This window comes from Buceros rhinoceros, unplaced genomic scaffold, assembly GCF_000710305.1.
Source record: "Buceros rhinoceros silvestris isolate BGI_N320 unplaced genomic scaffold, ASM71030v1 scaffold15130, whole genome shotgun sequence".
Lineage (NCBI taxonomy): Eukaryota > Metazoa > Chordata > Aves > Bucerotiformes > Bucerotidae > Buceros > Buceros rhinoceros.
The window spans coordinates 1464-25871 of record NW_010388002.1 but is presented as its reverse complement, the minus strand read 5'-3'; the positions used below and the strand labels follow the sequence as shown (position 1 = coordinate 25871).

General features: G+C 38.9%; 1 protein-coding gene across 1 annotated transcript; it reads right to left on the bottom strand.

The window, feature by feature from the left end:
* On the bottom strand, positions 1–22094 carry ITGA6 (integrin, alpha 6; the record flags this gene model as incomplete). The annotated part of the gene is made up of 25 exons (XM_010143701.1): positions 1–352; positions 2021–2150; positions 3562–3687; positions 4040–4138; positions 4218–4328; positions 4713–4811; positions 5684–5857; positions 7097–7199; positions 7303–7380; positions 7522–7601; positions 7807–7890; positions 7975–8164; positions 9092–9207; positions 9916–10071; positions 10957–11114; positions 12418–12479; positions 12989–13084; positions 13588–13715; positions 14414–14502; positions 14640–14833; positions 15288–15498; positions 17815–17946; positions 19428–19683; positions 21488–21567; positions 21967–22094. Coding segments are annotated over 24 exons (3058 nt in total), but the record flags the coding sequence as incomplete, so codon positions are not given.
* Positions 22095–24408: the final 2314 nt, after the last annotated feature.

Genomic DNA, 24408 nt, shown 5'->3' with positions numbered 1-24408 from the left:
GGAAAAGAGGCAGTCTGGAAATTAAATAATGCAAATAAAGTCTGTTGAAGCAATTTTAACTGTGCAAACAAAAGCCTCAATATAAGTAGTAATATCTACAATCAAAGGGTGAATGTCTGTAGTGTTCATGGGTCTAACTCCATCAGTATTCCATTAATGAAAGCCTTAACCTCTGTCTGAAGAGAATTTTCCCCTAAGAATAACTTTCATTGTCATTCCATTTTGTGAACCACTGTTTTGTCTCAAGGTCTTTGTATTTCCCATCTTTGATCTGTCGCTCTTCTTTTCGAATTCTTACAGCATGGTAGCGGGGGACGCTGTCTTCGTACCTAGAACGCTGGAAGAACCCACACTGGGGTGGAGAAGAAAAAGAACAGTTTAGGTTTAAGTTGCTGCCGAAGTACTAAGCTTATCCAGGCAGTAAGTTCTTTCTCTGCGCAGACATACAGGTAAGAAAATTTAAAGCAAAAATAAGTATGTAAAAAATGTAGCATATGTAGCTGTAAAAATGTGACCCAGCAAGTCTACATTAGTTGTGCCAGCAGCAGTTGAAGACAAATGGCACAGTCTGACAATCCAGTGGTAATCTAATACTTCAAAAATTTTCCCTCCATTAACTTTTTACATTTGTTTTACAAGTATTTCAAGTCTCCTTATGAAGCCATTCATTTGTATGAGAGAATTTAAGGCTACACAAAGTAGATCGAGTTCAGGAAAGCTGGCCTCTCCTCAATTAAAGGTAGCTGTGTACTTCGGTATCTTCCTGTACGGTGACATGATTTACCTTTACAAACCTACAGAAAGATTTCCAGCGCCTTCAGGAAAAGTTACTGTAGGGCCTTGTTTTTCTAAGCGCTATAGTCACCTGAACTAGCTACGCATGGGCAGTGCTGGAACATGACTCAGGATAAAAAAGACAGGATAAAAACCAGGCGTAACTTGTGTGCCATGACACAAGTGTCTCTAGATGAAATCTAGTACGGCTTATTGATGCCCTGCTATTTTTTATTCAAAGCCACTCTAAAAATGGATTTTGAATATTGAGAATGGACTGAAATTAATTTTCAAAACAAACAGAATTATGGCCACAGTGTTAAAAACATGATGAATGGCAGATACTCAAGTTCACGTGGTTATGGGTCACTGGGGTCAAGATTAAGGTTAAGAGACGTTGTGCCATCCAGCTGTCACTTGATACTGCTAGAAAAAAGATTAAAGCGGCAAGGTTTTGTTCTAAGTATTTTGTTGTAAGTGGGAGGGTTTTTTTAATTGTTTGGGATCTTTTTAAATAGTAACAGAACTTACACAGAACTGAATTTTAAAATTACATTGAGCATAGGCCAAATCTTTAGCCATCTCTTAGTTAAGATTTCATTAAACACAGTTTTGACATTTTAATTAAGAATTCCTCCCCCGCCCCGTCCCAAGCATCACTTAGATCACATGCATGTACATAATATTAATCTCAAGTTGAGTAAAGGTTGCTAGAAGCATAAACCATCATGCATCTAGTAGCTTCAGCAGAGGAAAGTGTGTTCCTAGAAAAGTATATCTTACAATTCAAAGACAACAGGTGTTTCCACAGCAATTCAATTCTCATTCTGAAAACCCATTTCATTATAAAGGAACATGTCTTTTAGCATGCACTAAAGGTTAGTAAAGCAAGTTTATTTATCATCCACATAGTCTTAGCTTTAATTCTTAACTTTGCAGTATTGATTACCATCTCTCAAGCTTAAAAAACTTGTGCTGTTAAAACACAAATTAAAAAAAGACTAGAAACCATTGCAATAGATCAACATGTTTTGTAAAGAAATAAACAAAGAAGCTTTTCAGACCAAGGTAAACACCCGAGTTTGTTCACGTGCACCAAAAGCTGAAGACCTATCGACAGAATGAGCAAGCAAGTATGAGTTTGAAATCCAAAAGTTAACAGAACACAGGCAGTAAAAGCTCCATAGTTAGCCACTGCAACCATAGCATGTGCCACAGCTAAAAATTAAAAAATATCGTCAATTACCAATTACAGAAGTAGATCAATACTATGCATCAGAAGTAAGCCTCTCTTTATCAGATGGCTGAGCATGGATCTCAGCCTTGTGATATGTGGCATCGTAATGATCTTTCTTATTTCTCTTGAAGAAACCACACTACAAGGAAGCAAGGTATTTAGTCAATGTTTGTGGACTGGAAGAAATCAAACCTATTAAAACTGACTTAACTCTCTGAACCATCTCCCCATTATCCCTTCACAAGCCAAAAAAATAATAAAAACTGAAGAACTCAGCTGTTTCTAGAGCTAAGAATTTCCTGGACCAACTCAATCTTGTAAAATAACAGAATAACCCGAGGTAAAGATTACTATTTTAGAGGCATTTTGATAAATTTGTAATGTACCTGTTGGTTTGGGTTGTTTTAAGAAAAGCTACAATAAGGCATGTCCACAGCAGCTAAACCTGGTTGTGAAGAGCAGACTGTCTATACTAGTGCACAGGTTAGACAAAAGCAATGAGTACTGCTTGACCTGTACAACACAAGCATTTGTCTTAAACCAATCATATGACTGTCTTTGAAGTACTGTGTGTGTCCTTTGTAAGATAGCACAGGGTCATCAACAGAAGCATTTTACACTACGTGTGCGCATTTTCACAGTGCAGTAAAACACTGGCTAAACAGCCCTCCCAGAATGTTAATCCATCAGGAAGATGTGCAGCAAGGACTGGGCGTTTATTAGAAAATCCGGACATCAGAACTATCCTGCGAGAAGTAACCTGCAGCAAATAGTAGCTCCTCAGCAAAGCTCATCACTACCATTTCTCCAGAACAAAGTGACAGAATATTCTTTTTCACCTCTTCTTTTTTAATAACCTTCTGCTGTCCTGAAACAGCAAAGACTGACTGCCTATGCCCATAAAAATGAGGAGTAAAGGGACTGCCCCGTACTTGGAACCTCAGTTAGTTGTAAAAATGGCAAAGATAGTTAGAAAAACAGGTGCTTGATTTTTTTTTTTTGTTTTACAAATTGTTAACCCTTTGTTACACGCACTTACTACTTTAAGGTTTCTAAGATAAAAAGCCAATACCAGAAATTCACCAACACGCTTGGCCGTGTATTGTTTCTGCATCTTCGTGGTTATTTAATGTACTATCAGTTCAATGGTAATTCTAATGCTATGAGAACAAAGCCCTGCTAAAACATTTGTAGACAGTTCACAAGACGTTTTACACCTAACTGCAGAAGCCCCAATCAGCTGTATCCATCCGTATGTATCAAAGCAACTATGTCTCTGAACACGTCTTAAGTTTTGCCCGGAGCTCAAGATACTTTCTTCTGAGGATGTTATAACAGAAAAATTTCGTAACGAGTCTTCCTGTGCAACCATTTTCATTCCAAATTTTACAGAACTGAGAAACTGTTAAAGGTAATGTATAGTTTGGGCAGTTTTGCTCTAGTTTGAGTTCCAAATAAAAATTGAATTACTTAATAATTTGCTTAATTACTTCGCTGTCTTGTCAGTTGTAGACGAGGAAATATAAAATAACTCATTAATAAAAACTCACCTTCCATAGTAAGAACACCAGCAGTGCAAGCATCAGTATTCCAGCAAAAATAGCCACCGCGATGATCCACCAAGGTACTCCTGTATAAAGTGCTACTGGTTTTGCTGGAAAGACAGTAACACGTACCTAAAGGAAAGAAAATACGTGAAGATGGAAAGAGCATTTCAGAAGCATCCATGTTTAATGTATAGCAGCAATTTATACAGTGTGATCTCTTCTCTAACAACATGTTTTCCCCCTCTCATCTACAAAATGTTCTTGAAGAAAAAGTTCCTACTGGTATAATTTCAATACGATAGTGAATTTTCCCCATTAAAAAGTAAAACCAATCAATAATTCAAAACTCAGTTAAAAATACAAACTTATAGCTTAAACTTTTGTTTTTAGAAGGGTGGGGTTTTTTCCCCCCTCCAGTTTTTCAGATAAGCTGGAAACATCACAAGCACAATGTATGGTCAGCGTTAAATGTTGAACCTACCTGAGCAACTTCATTTGTGAGTTTAACGTTCTTAGCTGCAACAGGAACACTGATTGAAGCCCTAACAAGAATGTCCAGGTAGTTCATTTTGGAGTATTCCTGTTCCAAAATAAAACACGGCCATTACACACAGAGGAGGAACTCTGACCCTCCAGACATGGCAGGTAAGAGGACTTACTTCTAAGAAAGTACTGTTCCACAGTCTGGAGCGCAGCACAATGGAGGCCTTGCTGTCTAAACCCTTCAGGGGACATTTTATGTCCACACAGCGTGCATTCACATTGCAGTCCTGCAATTACAAATTTCAATGTGTAAATTAAAGCACATCTCAAGTCATTCAGTCACATCTCTCCCTCACCCCCAGGATTAAAAATTGAATTAGGTGCATTGTATTTATGCACAAGAACCAAAATCTGTTTATACTGACCCCAATAGGGAAACACTGTTTAGATGCTGTTACCTGTTTATTTCATTGTAGTAACTACACAAACTCTTTCCTATTTCTCTCATCAGTAGATAATCTAAATGGTAAAGTTTTAAAGGCATCAATACTTGGATTTAAGGTAAAAAACAAAGTAAAGAGATACCTTCCTTCACCTTGCCAAACTCAGGAAAGCCGCCCTATGAGTGCTGGGTGAAGAGTCTGACAAGGCAGTTGGTGCAATATGCTTACCAAGGTCTTGTATTTTCTTTCAGAGAATAAAGAAAATGTCTTGCTGTCTGTAATCTGCTTCTCTGCAACCTCACGTTTCCTTCTTGAGTTATGAGATTCCTGAAAAAAAAGAGTAAGAGGAGTTTTAGTAGATTAAATATCTCTTAATTCTGATCCCACAGAAGCAGAGAAACAAGAGTGCAGTGACTGGTTTCTTGTTCCAAGATCAGCACATAGGTAGGGTTATATAATGATGTCGCTTATCTACGTTTATTGCTAATAGTAGAGGCAAATAGAATTGATAGAATTGATAGAATTTAAGATTACCTAAAGAAAGATCAACTGACTATTTTAATAGGTCAAGGGGGTTTTTTTTTATTTTTTTTAAAGCTTTCAATGCTATTTACATTTTTGTTCTATAAATGGTATTAATATTATACTAAAAGAGTAAGATCATGCTAAGGTCAATAGAAACTTTTTTTTTTTTCCACACACTGTATACTAACTATACACACAAAGTTTTATTAACTAGTGTAGCGCTCTGAATGGGTTTATGTGCATGCAGTTTTAATGGTGTTAAGATTACGTGAAAAAAAGTCTTCCTAGAGAGGCACAATGAAGGGCTATGATTTGTTGGAAATAAGTGAATTTAAGTGCCTCTTTAAAAAGTACATGGAATTGCCCCAGGCTGGGGAGGTGTTTACTGTTGCTTACTATTTTCTGTGCAAGAACTGGATAGTTCAGTCATGCTGATGAAATTTGTTAAAGCAATCAGCAATTTCATCCTGTAATAGCATGTGACAACAGTGCCCATTGCCACCAAGACATCACAACTGTCCTGATCCTCCAGCATGCTGTTACAGCGTCTCCTGACAAGCTTAACCCTTGATACACTGTTCAAGTATTGTGCTTGTGAGCTGCTTAAGACAATACCACATGCTGTGGTGCTGCCATGTTGTACTAATTCAGGAACAGAAGCCAGGGTAACATACCGCAACATGTAAACTGTTGATTTCATTTTCGGGTTGACAGGAGATTTTTTCCAAGCCTTTGGAATCTATTTTCATCAAATAGAGCAGCCATTTGCCGTTACTAATTTCTTTCGGCCATTGGATGTCCAGGGAAGCAGTACCAAATGTTTTCAGTGGTCTGCCCAAGTTAGTTACCTATTAAAACAAATATGCTTTAAACTGCAAGATACTTTTTAAAGGCATTTTCTTCTGGATCAAAAGGCTTATTTAAGCATGCAGCTAACGGGATATTTAAAAAAGAGACTGAAGACAGTCAAAACAGTGTAAAGACAAAGCATATAGTAGAACTAGCACACCTAGATAGCATCTAAATGCAGAGTTTGAACTATAATAGTCTGAATATAAGGACTGAAATTCCCTAACATGATCTTCAAGCTGTTGATCTTTAGAAATCTGTCCTCGCATGAAACAACAACTCCCATTTAGAGTTAGCAAATCATTCAGCTGAGGCAAATTGCAAGTTTATGAGGAACTCTGACCTAGAAAGATGCCCAGCTCTTGCTCTCCTAAGTCTAGAATTTGTTTCCCAACCTATTTTTTGCTTTCTTAGTGTTACTGTTCATGATAGGAAGTTCAGAAACAGATATTCTAACTACTGCTACTTTAGTACATGCACACAGGTACAGAAGAAAGTAAAGGATTGACAGAGATGGACTTTAATGTTGACAAAACTACTATGTACAAAGACAGTGGAGCCTGCATAAATGATGTAGAAAAAGCAACTCTCTTGCCCACAGAGGTTTTACAGAACTAATCTCATCTCTTTTAGCTTTCTCTGGATTATTAGCTAGGCAGAAGACTGAAAGACTGAAATAGATCCACACATTTGAAACAGCTCCTGCAGCATCACATCGCGCCTGCGGAATCCTGCATGCAGCAAGTACACACACTCGCTGTCCGTGTGCATCAGCTAACCCTGGGCACAGCACAGGAAGGGTTCTCACATTACGGTTTGTTCCCTACCTGCAATGCAGTTTTATGCTGTAGAACTGAATGTACATGAACTGTTAAAAAAAAAAAGCCCAAAGCAAAAACAAACCAAAAGCATACAGTCTCCAGCCACTTCCTCAAAATATGGTCATAAAATGTCAGTTAAATTAAGAACAATTGTAAAAAAAAAAAACCCAAAAGAAAAAACAAACAAAAAGCATACAGTCCCCAGCCACTTCCTCAAAATATGGTCATAAAATGTCAAGGCCTAAACAAGCTCCAGTCTGCAGTCAGACTGCATAATGTTCTGATCAGTAAGTCAGAATTTTGGGACAAGAAAATCTAATTTTAAATCCAGTAACATTTCCAAGTTTTCACGTGCATAAAGAGAGAAGCTGTTTGTTTGACTTAAAGCAACTGTTGGCATTATTCTGAATTACTCACCCTGAATTCATACTCTATGAGGTTTCCAATATTATCTTCAGATTTCACAGCACTCTCACCAATGATGTTACCTCCAAAATACACCTGGGAGGGCTTAGCAACTCTGTTTAGGTGGGGGCGGGGAAGGAGAACGTTCAGATTTTAATGTAGTCTGCAGCAAAACCGTCAACCCCAGCCCCCTCATTAGCTACACTACCACCACTTACCCCGTGAGAGATAAAAGCAATTCAAGAACCACTTTAGCACTAGCTGTAATTGGAGTTGAATTAACTTGAGTGCTTGTTCTACAATGAAAAGGAAACAAGGCTGTTTATTTTACAAATTTTGCCGTTTTCACTTTACTATTAAATTGCTTTTGTGAATCAAATTAATTCAAAATGTTTACAACTATATATATAAAAACAGCACACGCGAAGACGACTTACGTTTCCAACTTCAGATTAATGTCCAAGTCTGTTGTATCAACATTAACTTTAGTGGTACTTAGGATCAGATAAAAGGTTACCTAGACAAGACAGAACATCCACAAAATATGTGAACATTTTATAAAATATATTAATATATATGCAGTATCATAGAAATACCCTGTCAAGTTCTAGAGTTAAAAAGACAGATCCAAATAAAATTTTCAAGTTACAAGACACAGAAACTTTGGACAACTGCAGTCATGACTCAGGTTTTATAACTTGAGTAGAATATGTGCAACTTACATTGGAATTTCTTTTGAAAGGATTTCCAAGTTCACACTCTGCTTGAGAACCATTTTGGTTAGCACCACATGTTAGCTGTTTTTCCTGATTAAACAGAATACATTTAAGAGTAAAAATATGCTGGAAATACCTAAAAAATTTAATATATTTTGTCTTAAACATACTTACGGGGTAACTCCTCATCTCCCTGAATGCAGAATATGTCAGACTGTCTGGAAAAGTTGCAATTAGTTTAGCTTCATATGCATCTTCTCCATCTTTCTGTGGATTTTTTGCATCAGACGGATTGTTTGTCACTGTTATTTCCAGGGCAATATCTTTCTGATCTTTCAGAACCAGCACTGGCATACCGTTCTCACTACAGAAACAGAGTGTACAGGGTTTTGTGCTTTAGGAAAACAAATATGTATGAAAGCTTGCTCCTTACTATGGTTTACCCAAATCTAAACCCCTCTGTTAGGGAAGAATTACTGTTAAGACCATAAAAACATGAATGGTCAGGTTTGTTTTTTTCCCAGACCAGCATTTTGTCTCTGAAAGTGGCCAGCAGTTGACAGAACGGACTTAAACACCCCTCAAGTAATCAAGAGTTTATAGTATTTTTGAACCAGCACTTGCATCTCATGTTTAATAGTGATGATTCTTCTCAAAATAATCTACCGACCTGCTTTTTTCTTGTAAAGTAGACATGATTTTGGTTTCAAGTCAGGTTGTGGCCCCCACTGCTAAAGGTGACTGACCACTGATGGTAAGCACACACACTTCCTTCTGTTTGTTTTACACCCCTTCTCTCATTTCACTGGCCCTCCAGGGAGGAGGGATGCAGCAGAGTGTTAGGTGCGTGTTACAGTGAAATGGTTTCTCTGTCCTCCTCTCTATAACTACTTGTCTTAGGCTGCTAGACAATAGCATATCATGTTGTCATGTTTGCAATCAAATTTCATCTCAAAACCAGTTAACAGTATCACACACAATGAACTAGTGCAAGGCTGGTTTAGAATCTCCTTTCTCCAGGGGTCAGAAACTTCATTCTTCTAACTTTGAGCCCACATCTGCAGAGTTGTAGCCACCTTCTATCTATACAACTCTGTATCACCCCTCTTCTTCTAAAGCTCATCCCCACTCCCTCTCCCTTCCTCACCCAGACAGATCAGTACCCCTACACAAGGCTGTGTTAGACAGACTAACAGAAAAAGCTGCTGTACCTCCCTAAACCCTCTCCTAAAAGTTCTTTTAAGCAGTTGTTCATAAACTGAGTTTTAGCAGCACATTCATCAGGGCTTACATTGGTAAATAAGTAAACCTGTCTTCATTTCCTTCTCTAGTGCAAAACCGGTACTGAAGTTTCAGATTGCTGTGACATTCATTGTCTTCTCCACATCCTTCTTTTAGGAACTCCACCTAAATAAAACCAGAGCACTTTCACTGCATGCCACACGATACTAGCTTAAAACAAGATTTCTGGTGTGCACAGCATCAAGCACCTGCACGGAACTCAGAGACACTTTCCTGGATAGAGTTAAGATTTTAACCTGACACTCACTTCTTGCCTGCCAAGGGAATTTTTCTTTGTGAGACATACTCTTTTGATGCTGATGATTTAGAATTTAAATGTGACTGAAAGGCAGAGTTAGACAGTGCTAAGTGAGATGCACACTTCTGGTAAGGAAGAACATCCTTAAGCCTGATTCTTAGTGAGCATTGAGGAACTGAGATCTTTTACGTCACTGCTGCAGAGTCTGATGCTGCTCAGCATCCTAACCATGGAGCAATTAGTCTGTACATTATTTTGTGATGTAGAACAAGTGTTCACAGCAGAAGATAATGGATTTCCATTTTTAATCAAAAGTACATGCCTAGACTTGTTGGGGAGAGGGAAAAAAAAGCCGCTATACCATCCTCACAGTTGTTATAAAAGAAACACAGGATCTAGTTCATAACATTTTGTTACAAAGTTCATAACAAAATACAAAATGTAAGTCAGTAGCTACCAGTCCAGTGCCACCCCAGTTATTTCCTTTGATCGTAATTTAGCTTTCTACAAGTCTTTAAAATTCAGTGATTTATCAAAGTGCAGATTCACAGGAAAACACAATATCAAAGGCTTACTTTTGTGGTCTTTGTTTCAGATTCATTTGAATTTAGAATTGGTATAAGATCTGGAAGTGCTCTCTCTTTTCTTGTCGACGGTGAGCTAGACTCCAGGCCAGCAATTTTAAGACTGACTGATATTGGAATGGGGCGTAGCTTATCTTTAATTTTGTCCTGTTAAAATATGTTGAATGGCATAGTTAGTGTACAGTGCAGAGAAGAAAAAACAACACAGTCTACGATACACATTTTAGAACAAGCGGTAAAGCAAAATCTTCTCTGCTACATTTTGCAATATTAAAACTATTCACTATATAGAAACCCAGCATTTTCTAAAAAAACGTGCAAGAACAGAGGAGCCTGGCCCAACTGACTTTTTTTTATTGGCTTCCTAATCTGATGATTCCTCTCACCATTAAGAATTCCAAGGAATAACAGATGGCAAGTCAGGCAGGAGAAATGCGCATTACAATGGTAAAATAACACGCTTTCTCCCGAGTTCAAGCTCCTTCATTTGCTGTGGTCAAAAGCAGCCTTGGAGGCTGGCTCATATACTGCTGAGCCACAGATAAGAATTTGTTTGGCTCCTGGAGCAATGCCACCTTTCAGGGCCAGCATGGTAGCCAAGTCAGAGAGCACATGCCAAGCTTTCTTGTCCTGCCCATGCATCCCCTCTGAAACACATGGGTTAAAATTCTTTCCTAGCCAGTCACACCGTTAAATTCTACAAAAATTACTTCTGTTGTAAACAACTCTCCCTTTTTGGCATTTATTCCCTCTCTACTGCTCTAAATTAATTCAGCTCTGTTGACCTCCAGAGCATGCTGCCGTGGCTACAACTTTTATTCATGCTTTGTAAGACAGGCAACAGGAGGAAGCAGCCAGCATGTGTGAAGGGAATAGTAAGGTACTACTTAATTATGGTTGTTTTCTAGTTTTGAAGTCTTATATTGCATGTGACTCTTAAGTTATATACAACGGTAACATGAGGCTGAAAAAAGAGCATGCTTTTGTTTAAAATGGATCTAAATGCAGTAAGAATAAAATACTTTGCCTCACCTGCAGTACCAGCTTGGTTGTCACACACTCTTTTAAGTTCTGCCCCCTTAGGATTGTACTTGCAGTAAACTGATCAGACAGGTGGTCTTTAAACCGTACCCTAGATGGCAGGCCTAACTGCCTCCTCTCGTTTTCTGCTTCGAATGTATAGTTGATCTCTGTAGGAAGAAATAAATCAGGTCACTACAAAAAAAGAACTTTAATTTCTCTGGGTATGATGCCACAGCATTATTCTAGAAAACTGTTTTGGCCAGGGCTGGGCTGTACAAACTGTTTGTGGTTATTTACAAAACTTTCTCCATGTGTCAGTTTTGTCCCTCTCCAGTTGGGGCCCGGGTGCCCTGTGCGTGCATCTAAAGGAAACTTCTAAACCAAGTCCTTTTACCCCAAAAGGAACTCCATCACTTCAGCAGCACACAGCTGGCTGGAAGAGCTGTACTTGCTGCTGTGGAGCCAGTAGGGGGCTGAGATACAAACCTTTGTAAACACTTCGACTCACTCTTCATTTCTGTTTCATCCCTAGCAGCCAGCAGGATTTTGGGGTGAAGGTACACTGCTTATTTTAACATGGAAAGCAAAAGTGTGACTAGATCTTTCTAGCTGTATGCTGAGGCACGTTTTGGTAGATCTGAACTCCATGTAACATTTAATCATCCCTGTATTCACTGAGCTAATTCAATGTTGCGAGGACGGGAACGGCACCGAGCATGCCAGCCTTCAGAAGAAGGCAGACAGGCAAACGGGAGCCACCTCTGAGAGCTGGAAGCACCTGACCTCTTGAAGGACCAGGACCTTATTCAGGCACATCCTGTGGATTTTGCAAATAACTGAGAAACACAAGACAACACAGGAGGAGAAGGAGGTTTGGGGTTAAAATTCTTCTCATTTCCTCTCAAAATCCTACGCAGTTTTCTGAGGTGTAGTAACAGCATCATTGTAACGAGAGAAAAAACAGAAGACATGAGAAACCAATGCTTTACATTTTTAACTGTATTTATGGCACAGTCTTCCAAGCTCCTATCAATTATAAAAGCCTTTGTATTTCAGTTACTGATTTCCGCAAAACCATTTTAATGAATAGAGAACATTTTTTATGGGGTAAGTCTCCAAGAAGAAATAGTGCTTACTGAGGATATATAAAATGGACTTTCAAAACCGTTTTCTAAAGCAGCAGCAGTAACCTAGAGAGGCAAAATGGCTTTGGTCTGTATGGCAGCCATTTGTTCACTGCCAATTTTATTACCTAGAAAGCTTCAGTTCAGTCTGTCATCCACAGAACTTCCTAACGCGCCAGCGTGACTCTAAATACAGACAGAGTGACAGCTGACTGGCCTTAGTACTGAGTCACATTCTAAATTTGACAGTCACAGTCTGAGATGAGTCACTATAATTTGAGTACTATTCTTCCATGACACAAACCATACGACAAACAGATCAAAAATATTTATCTTCCAAACTTACTTATTCTTGGATTTAAATCACTGGGGTTTGCAGTATATTGAAAACATGCTTTCACATCCATCCTGTAAAAAGTGCCAAGAAATTTATGTTAACTTTAATAAGGCATGGTCCAACAGACCAAAAAGTTTTAATAGTCCATTGACTGATATTATCAGTCTTATGACTGTGGTTTTCATGCTAGAATAGAAATTTGCTGTTTGCTAAACTGAATTACAAAGCAAGAAAAAGTGGTTATTAAGCAATTAGAAAAAATATTTTCTGGCATTTACTTTTTACATCTCTGCTCATGCAAAAGCTGTTCAAGTTAAGATACTTTTAAGTGTTAAAAGTCTTAAGTGGCAAAGTAACATTCGTTTTCAGAAATGGACATTATCAACAGAAGGTATTCCACACCTTTTTAGCGCAGTAGTCACAGCATATTCAGAAAGTCAGCATAATCACATGTAGATACATTCTTAACCTGCATGCCTGTCACAGCCCTTCACTTTAACATCATCACTCACTGAACAACTGTTGACAACAGAAAACTCAATACACCAAGACTCTGATAGAATTTTTTTTTTTAATTTACCATATTTCACTAGGGTCCTCAGGGTTCTTTTTCTTTAGATCAATTCTATCGGGCTGTACTGTAATGCTTCTTCTAATGCTTATCACAGGCCGAGATCTAAATTTGGGGGAGAAATGGGGAATGAAAAGAAGGGGTAAAAAAAGAAGAAAAATTTTCTGTTAAGATTAATGAATCCCAAATAGCCTCCATGCCTGCACTGATTTGCAACTAAGACACCCCAAGAAACACAGAGTTTGGCTTTGGTAATGGCTAGAAACAAAGGAAACTACTTAAAGCTAAGCAAAGCAATTCACAAAAAACAACTACAGTTGTATTAAATGCCTGACAGAGAAGCAGGGTACATTACTGTGGTGTGGTGGTTATCTTATACACATAGAGACGACAGAAAATTCAAAATGATTGTAAGGCAGGTTCTCAATGAGGAGGATAAAGTAACAAATCAATTTATGTAAATTTCTTTTCCCCCCAGCATTTCCAGCTTCTCAAAGGAAAAAAATACAGTCCAGGCCAAACAGCTTGTGGTTACTTCTAAGCAGTTTGTTTTTAGAAAACTACACCCAGCACCTTGGTGTAAGCAGTTAAAGTTCTGTATATAATACCTGAACACAGACACAGAATCTGAAAGGGAACCAACAGCAATATCAGGGTAAGAATTTTTATCCAGGTCCATGTTTCCAGCAATAGAGTAACCAAAGAAATTGGTGCCTGTTTTTTCACCATCGAGAATCTAAACAGCAAACAGAGTGAGGGAATTCAGACTTAAAATCTATAAAAGTGAAATAAGTAACAAGTGAACATCATTGTCTTACAGCAAGAAAGAGAGAGAAGAGATATGAGGAAACAGGACCTCTGCATTCAGGTAAATGACACTGAAGTGCCAAGATGATTTGGTTTTCCCTCAAGAAGTTAATTTGCAATAGCAGTCAGTACCAGAAATGGCTGTTTTGCATGGAAATGTTGCCTAGCTTATCTTTATCGTATTTATGCAGTATAGGCACTTGAAACTGAAAAAGCATTCTAGAAAGTATTCTAACAGTGTTCTAGTAAGTGTAATCAAGTTTTCTTCTCACCTTATAAACTGAACACAGTGGTCCTCAAGAAAAGAAGAAAAAGGTGTAATAAAGTGGAGAAAAACTAGTTATTTTCAAATCTCCAAATTTCTTCTACAAAACTTACACATCTACCTGCCTTTTGCCTTCTCTAAATATTATTAGTGCCAAAGGACTGCCCCAAAAGGAAGAAAGTGTATTAAAATCCGGAATTCCTAACCTTTCTGGTCAGCAGTGCAATCTCTGAAGGCTCCTGTGATTTTTCTGCACACCTACCACCCCACTAATAGTAATGGAAAGGGAGAACATGGATAGCCCTGTCATTCCTTTAACTTTGTGCAAGACTAATCATATATAGTAAAGGTTATTTTATTACCTGTGCTGGTTTTGTATTTATTCCATTCTTGGATCCATGATAAATATATACTTTGCCAAAACCATCATATGGAGCCCCCACTGCAATATCTGTTGAAAATAAGTTGCAATATCTAAAATCATTCTTACTCTTTCTGCAGCTTGCAATCACGAAAAGGGTAAGATGCTCCAAGTCTGACATTAGCAAAAAGTCACATTTTTTTTTATTGTAATTGTTTCTCACTCACCCGGATATCCATCCTGATTAATGTCCCCAACATTTTCAACTGCGAGACCAAACATGGAGTCGGTGGTTCCATTTAAGCGAACAGGTTTTACTCCTTCCCATTTGCCTTGCCGGTTGATGTAGACGTACACAGCACCACCAATATCCCCACTCCTGTCAAAATACTGCGGGGCTCCAACAACAATGTCTTGCCATCTTAGGATTAAAGGGAAAAAAGCAGTGCTTTTAGGGAAGAACTGTGGAAAAATAACTGATCAGCTTGTGCTCTCAAGGCCAGCCAAAGAGCTGCTGAACAAAGACTAAGTAGTACATTAAACTGCTTGAGCAACAACAGCTCCACTGATACTACAAGCTGATTATATGTCCTTTGTGACATACAAGGATCTTCTAGGGCCTTCTCTGAGTATGAGATTTGTTTCTTTTTTCTTTGTTTACACTAATTGTTTCAATTTAAATAAAGCTATTTTCTATAATTAGAAATTAAGACTGTGTCCTGACTCGTTCTCCAAGATGCTCTCCATTTCCTCCAGCGAAACATGGAAAATGGGATTTAGCATTCCTTGTATTTCTAGTGTGAAAAACCAAAGCAGAAATGAGCCAGATCACCATCCTTCACTATGTAGGCCACAGGAGTTAACCAAGGCCATACCCGTCATTGTTGAGATCCACAACAGCAACATCGTAGCCAAAAGAAGAGGCCAGCCCTTCTCCTTCAAACATGTGCTCCAGTGAAAGTGCTCTCTGATTTTTCTCTTTTTTCAGTAAAACAACTGCTCCACTGTGGTTGGCTCTTGGGGCACCAGACACAAAAGTCATCTCATTTTGGGAGACGATTCCTTTACCAGAGTCTAAAGAGAAACCTTGAACAGAGAAGGAGAATATAAACAAACCAACAGTTTGTACTGTTAATAAGAAAATTAAATTCCCCTACTATATTAAAGTGGTGTACCGATTAGGAGCTTTGTCTAAAACAGAGTACTCTATGCTGGGGATTCTCCATTTCTCTTTGCACAGCTGGGTCCATGTTTACAAGTCTACACTCCTCTGTACGTTACAGTAAAGTGTTACCCCCACAAAATGTATTATTTCATTGCTCACTCAGATCTACTTTTACAGACACCAAAACATACCAGCTTAGAAATGACTACCCCTTTCCACTTGAATATAGCTCGAGTATTTCAGCTCTGGCAAAATTACTATAGAACTTCCTAAGGACAAGTCAACGCTGCTCTACTGCAAACATGCAAACCGCAGTGCACAAGCAGAGTATTAAACATGAATGGAATGATGTACACAGTATTTGAGAATCATCTTACTCAGTAATGGTGAAATTGGCGATTTCATTTACTGCAGCCCTAAAGAACACGTTTAAATCAATTTAGTCTTACATACTTTTTATAAAAGTCAATACATTTTCAAAACTATATGAAAAACTGCATTTTAAAAAAAAATACGCTGCACATACCAGCGTACCCAGTAAAGGCCAAAAGAGGAAATTACACACATTGCAAGGAAGAAAGGTACTAGCCAGCAGACAGAAATGTCCCTTCTGAAATGCTTCACCACTACTATGAAAATTCTCAATTACAGCAATTCACAATGAGACAGCTTCAGAAAAATTTGGGGAGTCCCATCTGGGGGAGGGATGAGAGGGTTTGGAGAAATGCATGATAAATCACTGCTTTTCTGAAGCCATGTTATTTTGAAAGCTCCTCTTCATCTGAATCCCTGTTTTTACATGCTTTTACTTGCAATGCATTTGAAATGGGGGGAGGGGAGGGGAGAGGATCATGTCAGAGGTCTGGAGATTATGTCTGACCAGATGCTGCCACCTCAGGTGGTCACAAACCTAAGTAGCTATTCATCATTACATCCACCGGTTTGTCCACCTGTATGCCGGGAGGCAATGTTTTGTATACAAACTGATCTGGATGAGTATCAGATACAGCTGTCAAAAACAGAAGACCTGTAAACACGAGCGAAAGATTGAAGAGAAAAAAACAGCAGTTAAGCAAAGCAGCTATCACCATGGATATTTACTGTCTGAACAGAGGGAACAGTGGTGTCAGCCAACAGCAGGCTTGCCTGGAAGTGGCTTTGATGGTGGCACATCAAAGGCAGCATTTACATTTAGGAGACAAACGTGTTTGTTACAAAGCTGCAAAAAGTCAGTATTACTGTTTGCAGCAAAAGACATCTCCACAGCACTCCTCACCTCACCAATTCTTATTTCACCCGAATATGCTACCAGCTTGTTCTTCTAACATAAGATCTTACAATTTTTTTTTTACCCAGTAATTACTCCTGACACTTAATGGAAGCTTACGTTCTATTTTTTGTAACAGGTAAGTAGCTCTAAGTTGGCTCTTTACTTGATTTTACTTTTACATTAGCATTGCCCTTCCAACTGTTCAGCTTCCCACCACTTGCACAGAACTTCCAGTTCAAGTTACCAGAATTGCATCTGCTGCACGCGCCGAAAGCAATGGATCAATACACCACAGAAACCTGCACTAGAACAGAAAGATTCTTGACACTTCGCACTTTCCAAAAACACAGCATAGCCTTTTCTCTGCACTAAGGCATCTCACTGGTGTACGGTTACACCCACTAGACCAAGGACATACTTCTGCTTTTGTATGTGTGCAAAGTGCAAGAGACTCATCTCCTGCAACACAACCACACTTTTTAAAATACAAACACTGCTCACATGACAGTACTTTAAAGGCCTGTAAAAAGGCCACGGGAGTTTTAAGAACCTGAAGAATAAAAAAATTGCACTCACTGACCAGGAGGGAGACATTGCAGTCATAACAGTTACATCCAGAAATTTTGATAAACCTTCTGACACTGTGCAACAGAGACCATGTGACTAAGGACTACAGATCCATGCACTGTACTTAACCATTAGACTGATCATAATCACTCCCTGAGAATCTGTAGGTCCTCATCACAGCTCTTCAATCTCTCATTACATAGCAGCCCTTCTAGGTCCCTCAGCAGAGTATCATCTTGCACTTAAAATGTGGAGGGAGATGTGAATTATTCAAAAAGATTAACCTGTTACTGGGTCCACAAATTACGGATTTCTGCTCCCACTTCACATCATTGCACCAGGCTGGGATCACAAATGTTTAAGAAGCCTAAAGAGATTTACCATATGTACTTAATCCTACCTAAGTAACTGTTAGCTGGAACAGGAACTAGATTCTTATCCTGGCGGCTCTCATCACCAACTTCGTAAGGCCCATCATCAAAGATACCCAGATCATAAAATGTCTGATTCTTTTGCTCTGCACGAACCACCCCTGAAGAAATGAAATGATAAAATAAAAGCACGTGAATGGTAAGGGAGAAAAATAACAGATAAATGGTTCCAAAATAACATTAATTATGATTAATGAGACAGTGACTGCTGTTTAAATGTGACAAACACAGAAAGTGTTTCAAAAGGCAATGAATTTCTATCTGTGTGCCAGAATCTCATGCTGCTTTACAGAGAGGCGATGCAATGATCTGGAAAAGATGGGATGCTAAGAAAATTCTCAACAAAAACATGGAACCAAGTTGGTCAGGAATCACCCTCATCCCACAGTTCTTTACCTCATAAAGCCTTTCTTAAAAAGAGGAAAGTACATATGAATTTAAAAAAAAAAAAAAAATTACTTCAGCTATGACAAACACCAGCGATATATTTAGAAAACATTATTTAAGGGGAAAAGACCTATTCTATTATTCAGTGAGATATGTGCTTCCCTTTTATCAACAGGCATATTTATTTAACATTTTACCACGCACAAACATGTTTTTCCATGATCCACAAGAGTACTCTTATGACTGATACACTGTCACAGCACTTCTCTGCAATTAACAGTGTCTGAACTCAATATGGTGTTCCAGCTTGGCCAGATTTTGTTGACAGATAGGTGGAAGATTAAGTTTTCACTAAAGTACATCTTGTGCCACAGCTTAAAGATTTTGCATGGTTCATATAGCAGGCACAGGTGTACAAGGGGAAAAAAAATGCAACAGTTCCAGGACAAGATGTTCTAAACAGAGAAATATTTACAGCTGTTGGTGTAATGAAGTGTAACAGGAAAAATCACAAAGAGACAGAGCTGGCCATTTAGATGCTTCTCAGTATAAACTAACAGAGAAAATCCGTGGGGTTTTCTTCCCTTACGTTTTGAAATATCTCCTAGATGATATAGAGTACTTGGCTATTAGTAAAACAGATTATCCATGGAATTTTACATGGACGTCCATGGATTTTGCTATAAGTACAAGAGGTATTGCTCTTTTCCATTATCCTCCTGCAATCTTCAAGTATTTAACTTGGGAAGCACTACCTTCCATAGACTTCACAAAAGAATGAGTGGAGAATACTGCAGGATAAAAAAAGATCTCTGTGTAGTTATCTATGATTTGCTCAAATACAGGAAAAAAAGTTGGTCAAATAACTTTAAATAATTCCGTAATTTGTTCCAGTTTGGAAGTCTCAAAGCAAGCACTCAATCCCCTCATCAGATTAAAACTACAAAGGGAAAAATTTGCTGTATGTATGTACAAAGTTCCATTATCCATTCATAAGCACTCCCTCAAAGATATTTAAAAGGAACTTCAGTAAATACTGGGTGATACTGTTTTGTGAAAATTATTAGATCCCTGTTATCCCATCCCCCCTCCAAAAAAAAAAAAAGACATTTAAAACTGAAATTTAGGATGCAAATCCTTGTGAGCAATCTCAGAGAAAACGGAAAGAGTAGGAAGGAAGGAAGCTATGTCGTACCTTTCCAATTGTAAGTGCCCGGGGCACCAAACACAATGTAATGATAGTCTCTAGTAAAAGTAGCGGCAACACCTTGCTGACAGGAACCAAATTTCTCATGGCCTCTTAAACGGCCATCGCAAAAACTCCATACTCCATTATCCATATCATCCTTAATAGTGAGATCCTGGCTCAGCACATAGCACCTTCCAATGATATCCCGGGTTTCCTGCACTGTGTTTACATACTGCCTTTTCTCGTAGCGATGTGCACATGTCTGCAAGACAGAAGAAATAGTAAGTGATGCTTTCTGTATGTTTGCACGCAACTCATCAAAGAAGGCAATACTCTAGCAATACTCCAGCAATACTCCATGCTAGCTATGCTGCAAGTCAGTCACCCTGCAGACACATCCGTGTTGCGATGCAGTGTTCACTGCTTCCTACGGGTGGGTAACTTACGGGAAACTTGGGCATCTACAAATACAAGTCAGAGCAACCAGTTTCACAGTCAAGGAAGGCCGCATGTTTAAAACCCTTCCCTCTGGGACTTCAAGCCTTCCCTGATACCTAATTTCTCTTTTTCAAGACATGAGAACTACCCTCTCTCTCATAAAGAAGTGGCTGTATTTCCCTGCAGCCATCAGAGTTAAAAGACTTACAAGCTTTTGCAGGACATGGGAAGATGGTTCAAATATCATCTACCTGAGACTACTCAGAACTCACCCCTTCCAGAAATGCACAACAAAACAGGGGCTGAAAGCTTTTCCAGGGAAGGGGAGGGAGGTTGTCCCTGCATCCTACATTGCATGTTCCACTTACAGGATAATTGTCACTGGAACCAAGCAGCAGCATTGAGGTTCCTTAACTTTTTAGACTGTTCACCTGAGAATAGAATTCTAATCAAGTATTTAACACAAAGGATGGACAGCCACTGAGTTACGTGGTGTAAACATCAAACCATTGTAAAAAGAGGTGGCACAATCAAACCCTTTGCCAGCTGCATTTTTTGAAGAACCAGAGCTTGTAGCTGTGTGAAGACGACAAGCAAGCCAGGTTTCTCAGCTGACGTATCTCTTCTATGGCTCCTATCAAGGCTCAAACATTAAGCAAACACCCAGCTGCTCCACACTTAGAGCACTGCAGTACTGCCCTGCTGCACAGTAACCTTCAGGCTGCCCACACCTCATCTAAAAAGTGCATTTACTACTTAGGAAGAAAAGTTCCTTCTCAAAAAAGACAAAGACAGCATTAGCTGATGATTAATTATTCAATGAGCAGACTCCTTCCATCTGCTCTTTTCCCCGTTTGGGTTCTGAGGCAGACTGAAGCAAGTTATTACTGCCTCTATACCCATAAATAATTCCAAATTCACACCCTGAAGTCCCCTGCCTGTAGTCTTGGAAGCAGTGACATTAACCTGCAAGAATATAATTCAAATGGGTGTGCAGTGAAGCTTCCCCATCTATGATGTCTGTATCCTGCAGCACCACAACAGGTTTATTTAACTGAGAAAAAGCTGAAAGAGTAACATTCTCCAGGAACTCATGAAAGCTTTTTCTCTCTGTATTGTATAAAATAAAGAATATCATTGCATTGTACAAAATAAAGAATAGTTAGTAGTGTTACTGCAGTGCAAAGGCCACATCAATTCACTGGAGCAACTCAGCCAAAGTCCCTGATGAACACTGAAGTGAGGCTGAGCATCTCAGAAAACAGGATGATGACAGCCTGCTACTTTTACAGCCTTGTCACACTGTTTTTGTATTTCTGTAACCAGTGGTATCAAAAGAAACAACATGCATATCAAAAAAAAGTGGACACCCTAAAAATGAACTGTCCATCCTAGATTGTTATTAAGGTTATAAAGCAAGACTAACTCACAGTCAGAAAAATAATTTAAAGCTTTTACAATCTCAGGTGTCTTGCTTTGCTAGGGAAACATTTAAGTCCATCCTTACAAGAAATCACAGGAGTAAACACAGGACAGTTACCCTTCAGAAAGCTGCACAGAAATGCAGATCATTTAGAACATTTACCATAGACCCCAAATGGTTTTGTAAGTTAGTCCTTTAGACTTACCACCACATTTCCTCCTGGCCCCTGACTTTGGACAGTTACACCCATCCATTGGTCTTCTTTACTCTCCGTCTTCGGGTCAGCTGCAGATCATAACATGGCTTCAAATATTAACAGTTAACTACAATTTTTGCTTCGTTTTTTAAAGTCCCTGTCAGGGACAGGGACTTCATACAGTACATGAGACAGTCTGCAGGTGGCAGTGTCTGTATATTTTATCACTGACAACATCCATTTTATTAAATGCTTCTACCACATTACTTCATGTCACATCAATTTACAAAAGAACAACATCCAAATCTGCCTAGATTTAAGCACCTCATGCTATCTTAGCAAACAAGCTACAACTTACTCTGGTGAAAAAAGTTACGTATAAAGCCACAGGAGTAACTGTCTGATACGCTGTCCCTGTAAAGGACTACATCAAATAGGGAAGATCAGACAGCTGTTTCTATCCAAAACGAAAGAACTGAAGAACTTACTGTCCTCATCAAATATGACACGTGTGCAGCGTGTATTTGGAGATGTGATGTCACAGCTGTACAATCCTCCTGTTCTGTTGGCTCGTTGGGATGGAAAGGCCTTTTCCCGAGGAGCTCCAACCAGCAATCTGCAGAGAAACAGACATAATTGTAGGGAATCTACAAAGGGAGTATTAGGAAAGAGGAAAGCCACAGAATCAGGAAGTGTTTTCACCATGTTGCTCGAGGTTTGATGTGCAAACATTTGAAGACAGATTAAAAGCTACATGACAGCACTGTTCCTTAAAAAAAACAGTAAGCGGCAGGGGGTTGGCTGTAAGCAGTAACAGTTCTGCAGTTACTGGACCTGCAAACCAGTAAATGTGTTATTACTGCTGTTACGGTTGCAATGTTCACTGAGGCTAGTTGGCAAAAATTAAGAAAAAGTAGGTGTCTGGAGGTTTTGCAAAAACCATCCTTCTTTTAGGGAGTCAAGAAAGGTATTTTTTGCCTTACTAGAAATTGCTGGTAATAGTGGGAAAGGGATTGTCACTAAAATGACCACAAACACCCAAAATAGTGAATCCAAGTGCTTTCAAAGCTGTCTTCTAGTTTTACATCAGTCTTCTGCCACTGTACATCTGAATTTACACACACCTCAGTATCGCCAACCCATGAAGCAAAACAAGATCCCTCCTGTTCCGAGCAAGCGTTGACTAAATAATTCCAGGCTCTGTGCAAACATGTGGAGCTCCCTCTCTCCAGTCCTTTGGCCAGGTACTCCAATTGGAAGCTAAAAATGTTTCTCTCCAACAAATCTCTCGTCAAGAACAGGCCCTTCCCACTAAGGACTTACTTCCCCTATAAAAACGCCACTCTAGTGAGCCCTCCCTTAGACACTGTTTTGGTAACCAAAGGTTCTTTTAAGAACTGCATGAAGCATATTTTTTTCCTGTATCACCTGTCCCCCATGAGCGTTATCACTATATCACCAGTTTACTTGGAAAATAAAGGGTTTCAACCAAAAAAATTTCTTACATTTTCTATGATTCTTTGAAGTGTCCCAAATGCACAAAGCACAGCTGCCTCTCAAGCAAGAAACTGAAACAACATGGGCAAGGGAACAGTGCATGGATAGGTCCAACAGAGCAGGTACAACGGATGGATGCTGAACCAGACTCCAGTGCTGCCTGATGCCGGTACAAAACATTTGAGATTCCTGATATTACAGTTATCAGGGAGGGTAATACTGGGACTACAGCTGAATCCACAAGGCTCAACAAGGAACTCAGGTCCTCTTTAAGCAATCAGCTAGAGAGTTTTGCTCAAGGGAAGAGCTTTTCTGCACGTTTTATAGCGGCAGTGGGACAAAGCACACTACTGTCCCTCAGAATGCTTATCTTACTAAAAACAAGACTCACTTTTATTCATATCTAACAGTTAAGATCAATACCTAATTTTTGCTATTAAGAAAATGCTTATTCAGTATCACTAAAGTAATGAGACAAAATTAAATAGATGTATTATGATAAAATACACTTTTTAGAAACAGAAAATTACATCTGTATTGTGAAAACACTGTTTTCACCACTTCTACAACTTTTCTCCTACAACTCATAATTTGCCTTCATGAAGGTAACCCCGAGTGGTGAAACCTTCAGGTAAAATATTTGCTGCTGACTGATACACACATAAAATCAGGACACGCAGTGTGGGTAGGTTTTGGTTGAAAGCATTTCCTTCTTTTTCCCCCTACATATGCCTGGCATCTTTTTCAAAGATCTTGTTCAGAAATGTAGCACTCATCACAAGACTTTGTACTCTAAACCATCACATTTTTAAAAAGGCCATTAGTAACTTCATTTTCTAATTTTGGCAACAAGGCACAATGCATTTAACTGTAAACTCTTAAAAGTAATTCTTTTGCAAAGCTTTCTGAGCTATTTCTAACCTGGGAATAGATACATTTACTCCTCAGTTCCCTTATCCCCCAGGGAAAGACAGACGAGATTTTTTTTGTTGTTGTTGTTAACATTAACAACCATAAATTTAAGAAAGTAGAGGCACTGATGTCCTAACTTACAGAAATTTTTATTATTTCTACTTTTTCATTCAAAGCTTGGGGTGGTGGTGGAAATTATGTATTGCATTTCATTTACAGGTATTTTGATCAGAAAAATTTTGTTTCAACATTTTGAACATATCTAAAAGCTTCTGAAATTGAAATACTTAATTTGGTTTAATTCACGCATCTGCATACTACTGACACAGTGGCGCTAGATCAAGAAAACTACAATCCTGTTCTCTTCTACAGGATAGCTAGACTATATACTCTCCATAGCTAAATGATGTGACCGTGATTTTGATGACAATTCAGCCAGAGGGAAGACCTACTGAGACATCAGGGAATAAATGGTGTAGCCAACAGAAGATGAAGTGGAAAGATGGGCCCCCTGATGGGCC